Genomic DNA, 4,284 nt, shown 5'->3' with positions numbered 1-4,284 from the left:
GTAGAAATTAATCAACTTCATCAGGGAATGAGACAGCAAAAAAAAAAAAAAAGCAGCATATTTCTCCTTCCAAATACTGCAGCAAAAATAATAAATAGTACAAACCAACCTCGGTTCCTCGTAATCAATCTAAATTCTCTCTGTGGAGCTCGTGCTCACTAGAAACCAGTAAATGCTTTTGCCTTCTAAAAACTTACGAGTATTACAGAGTTCCCCAAACTTTGAAAAATGAAGGTAGTCTCTGAATTCGATTTGAATGAAGTTAAACTGGTTCACTGTAGTTCCACAGTGAATTTTGGGGGGGGAGGGACAGACACGTTGTTTTTTAGCCTTATGCCAAGTAATTGTGTCACTAAGGGCCAAAAAAGGTGGTTTGTCTAAAGAGACAAACCCAGCCCCAATCCTGCCGAGCTGCCAGAGGTGCTTGAGCCTCTCCACTGAGAAGAGGGACTGCAGGAAAGTTCAGAGTTCAGCGCTGGCAGATCTAAAAACAGATTTGTGGGGCGGCTCTCCGGCCCCGCGCTCTCCGCACCGGGGTAAACCGATCCCGCTCCAATTAAATAGCAACGCGGCACAAAGGAGCTCAGGCATTGTGTGTGGCTCCACACTGGCATCCCACTCCTTCTTGGAGGCCGAGAGCTCCTCTGGGAGTCACGGGGGAGGTTTGGAAAGCACGCAGAGGAGAACAAAGCCACCATAACAAACAAACAAACAAACAAACACACAAACATGTGTACGACAGCAGATACCCACAACACACAAACAGTGCAAAACGTTGGAAGAGAGAGGAATTGGATGTCACCTGGCTTAGGACACGGAGTAGCAGCACACCTGTGATAACTTAGAAACGAATTAAATAAACCACAAAGCAGAAGTCTTCTACTACTTGCACCGTGAAATGAAAAAGACCTTGGGATGGAGGTTTGTTTTGCTTTCGGAAATTTAAAAAAAAAAAATCGGAGCTATAAATAAATTTTGTGACAATATATACAGATTTAAATAATTAACTTAAATATCTTACACCTACTCTTGCATAAAACTCTCCAGTAAAAGTGCACCATGTTTCTTTTCCCCAAACGTGTTCTGCGTCTTCCCCTGTGCTGAGGTAGGTCTGAAGGGAGATGTCTCAGATTCTAGGAAGAAAATGTGTCACTGTCATTGTGGGAGATACTTTATTGCCTTTCTTTGTTCTTCCATTTTTGCTCAGGGCTATGTACATCCCGGGATAAATCCTGGATTCGTAGGCATTGTAGTTGTTTGGCAGGAGAATCTCTTTGAATTTGCACTCATCATTGAAATGGGTCTGAAATGAAAAGGAAAGAATGAGAGGGAAGGAATTTTAAACATCAGGTGTGGAAATATTCTTGCTACCAGGTGTAGGAGGTGTGTTGTGGGGATATCTGCAGGTGAGTCCCCCCTTCTTAGTAACCTTTTGAAGTGGTGTCTGAAGCTTCAAACAGGGCTCAGGAATCAGAGGATCATTAGGGATGCTGTGCCCAGGCCAGGCACGTACACCTGAAGCTGGGAAGGACAGCAAGAGCCCTGTGCCTGGGAGGGACAGGGGTTAACAGAGCTGAGGTGGGTAAGGCCCAAGCTCAGTTCTGCAGCACTGCTCATCTAATTGCTCAGTGGTTGTCCCACCAGCAGTAAATTGCCAGAGAGGCTTCAGAAAAGTCTGAATTAGACCAGCACTTTCTCATGTTGCTTGAGGAGAAAAGAGGCACTTTAAAGACACTCAGCATGGACAGTATTTTTTGCTTCTTAAAGTTTAAAATCGAAGGAAGGGTTTGGGCAACTTGAGTTAATGGCTCAGGAAAACAGAGCTGCAACACCAGCCTTTCAGTGATGAGGTTTCGTTTGCAAGCGAGTACAAAGGGGGACAGGTGTTACAAGTGTGTTATCTGGAGAGGAACAAATGAACTCATCTCTTACTACTGGGTAAAAGCCAAGGGATTTGCAAGAGAGGTCTCAGCCTGCCAAGCTGAACACAGGACTGGAGATTTCTTTATCCAGGACACCAAAGCAGCAGTATCCCTAAGAAATGATGCAACAGAAGTTCTGGCACTTCGGTGGCTGATTCTGCCTGGCTTTTACATAAGTTAAAATCCTCTGTAACAGGACTGATGCCCTGGGAAAGAATTCTGGATGCTTCATGTCTTCATGTGAAAATGCCCTAGCTACCACTGACACAGTCTGGCTTTTCCTCAGCACAAGCTCCTCCAAAAAATACTTTGGAAACACGACATAGAAAATTCATGAGTAAGGAAGGAGATCCAGGAACTTGAGTTTGAAATTATGCTGATCACAGTAACTTACACAGAGGTGAACTCAAAAGCAGGAGGAAAGCTCAGCATGGACAAAGATATGCCCTGTTCACCTCAAGTATATTTTATAAGAAGTCTCTATCTTTTCTGAAGAGTCAATGTAAAAGAATGTAAAATGTAAAATCAATGTAAATGATTCAATGTAAAATGTCTCCTAATAGATCTTTTTTCTTATAAATTAAGATCAAACCTCAAACCTCCCTGAACTGTCATGGGAACAGACTTTCTCTTCACAAACATCAGCATAGAGTGATCAATAGGTATGTGACAGTCACTGATTCATCACATCAGAAAGGGTCACTTGTGAGGGAGGGCCTGGCTTATCACAAGTCCAAGTGCCCTCTGAGAGATGGAGTAAGCGATTGCCCAACCTGCCTAAGGCTGTTTGTACTTACCAGAAACTCATGGCCTGAGGCTAGCTTGTGGTCTTGCCACACAAATGGCTACTCTGTTGGTCTATGTGGTAGGCAAGATGGGTAATCATAGTTGGGTGACTGCAGTTTTTTTGTGAGAACCAAAGAAGTGTCAGGCACAAGAGGGGGTTTCATTTCAAAACCTCAGCAAGCAGCACAAGTGGGCAGGACGCCTTCTGTTGGCAGGGCAGCAAGGGCTGCTCTGCATTGCCTGACCCAGGAGAGGCAAGGATGGGGCTTGGGCAGCTTTTAGCACCATGCACACATGTCACCCCAGCTGACAACAGTCCCCTCCCCAGGCGCACACTCACTCGGTGGCGACTTACAGATCCATAGAGTTTGCCTTTGCTATTCATGGCCACGAAGAGTCCGCTCCTGACACCAAATATGCTCACCACTCCTCTTTCCACGGGAGAAATTTCCAGCAGACCTACAGAGGAGACACAGGAATCAGGGGGACAAAGGGGTACGCCCTGGAGCGTGGGGTGACAGCGCTGCACTCACCCACAGGCAGCACCACTCACCCATCCCCGGCGTGGGTGTGGATCCCCACGCCCCGGCCCTGCCGTGGGTGGCCAGAGAACCCCAGCCTCATGTGCTCCACGTGCTGCCCTATGCCCCACGCTGGGACCTCTCTTCTTTTAGCCAAGTGTCTATTTTTAATTTGCCCCCCAGGCATTCCCTCGTGTAGACAAGGTTAAAATAAGCCAGAGCGTGCGCTCAGGGCAAAATGAAACATTTGTCATCACGCAGCTTACATCCCCCCCCTCCCCTCCCGCACCTTATTGTTTCAGTTGGCTATCAGAGCCACGGGGTTAAGCCCCCAGCAGATGCTTTTCCAAGTTTTTGGGGGAGAGCCGGGCTCGCTCAGAGTGGGCGGCCCGCGGCACCTCCTCCAGATGCGGAGGCAACCCCGCGGCACCTGATGCAGCACCGACGGGTCCCCCCCCCTCAACCCGAAGCGCCCGATGGGCTCAGCCGCTTCCCCGCGCTCCCCGGGGGAGACGCAGCGCCGGCAGGACTTTTTAGGGAACTCTGCCAGGCAACCCACCCTCCTTTGGGGGACAAACCACTCCCCGGGGCAGGTGAGGCGCCCCCGCGACCGCGGATCTGCCCTCCGGGCAGATCCGCGGTCGCGGGGGCCCCTCACCTGCCCCGTCCGCGGGCGGCACCGCCGTCTTACTGTATCGATTCTCGCTGTGAATCCCATCGATCCGGCCGTCGGGGAGGACCTGGATGTGGAAGCCGATGCCCACGTTGCAGTAGAGGCGGCGGAGGCGTTTGATGCCCAGGAGGTAGTCGCCGTCGCGGGCGGCATCGCGGCGCTCGGCCGGGAGGCGAGCGACGGAGCGGGCGAAAAGAGCCGCGTCCCAGCGGCGCTGGCGGGGCCCGGCGGGGAGGCGACCAGGGGGCGACCGGCCACGCACCGCCCCTGGCCACAGCAGCCCCAGGAGCAGCGCCGGCAGCAGCAGCGCCGCGGGGAGAGGCATCCCGGCTTAAGGGGGTCGCTCCGAAAATGCGCGCTCGCCACCTCTCCTTCCCCTCGC

General features: G+C 50.8%; 1 protein-coding gene across 1 annotated transcript; it reads right to left on the bottom strand.

Moving 5' to 3' along the window:
- Nucleotides 1–1,126: 1,126 nt before the first annotated feature.
- FGF4 (fibroblast growth factor 4) lies at nt 1,127–4,227 on the bottom strand. The gene is made up of 3 exons (XM_027662231.1): nt 3,921–4,227; nt 3,064–3,167; nt 1,127–1,303 (listed from the first exon to the last, which is right to left on the bottom strand). The coding sequence occupies exons 1-3, from the start codon at nt 4,225–4,227 to the stop codon at nt 1,127–1,129; spliced, it is 588 nt and encodes a 195-aa protein (XP_027518032.1).
- Nucleotides 4,228–4,284: the final 57 nt, after the last annotated feature.

The sequence above is a fragment of the Corapipo altera genome, unplaced genomic scaffold (assembly GCF_003945725.1).
Source record: "Corapipo altera isolate COAL_440 unplaced genomic scaffold, ASM394572v1 RXGC01000072.1, whole genome shotgun sequence".
Taxonomy (NCBI): domain Eukaryota; kingdom Metazoa; phylum Chordata; class Aves; order Passeriformes; family Pipridae; genus Corapipo; species Corapipo altera.
This window is presented reverse-complemented; position numbering and strand designations above follow the sequence as displayed.

Coding starts and splice junctions, on each gene's coding strand:
- FGF4 (XM_027662231.1), bottom strand. CDS start 4,227: ATGCCTCTCCCCGCGGCGCTGCTGCTGCCGGCGCTGCTCCTGGGGCTG. Junction 3,168..3,920: donor TCACAGCGAGAATCGATACA/GTAAGACGGCGG, acceptor TCTCCTCTGTAG/GTCTGCTGGAAATTTCTCCC. Junction 1,304..3,063: donor AAGGCAAACTCTATGGATCT/GTAAGTCGCCAC, acceptor TTTTCATTTCAG/ACCCATTTCAATGATGAGTG.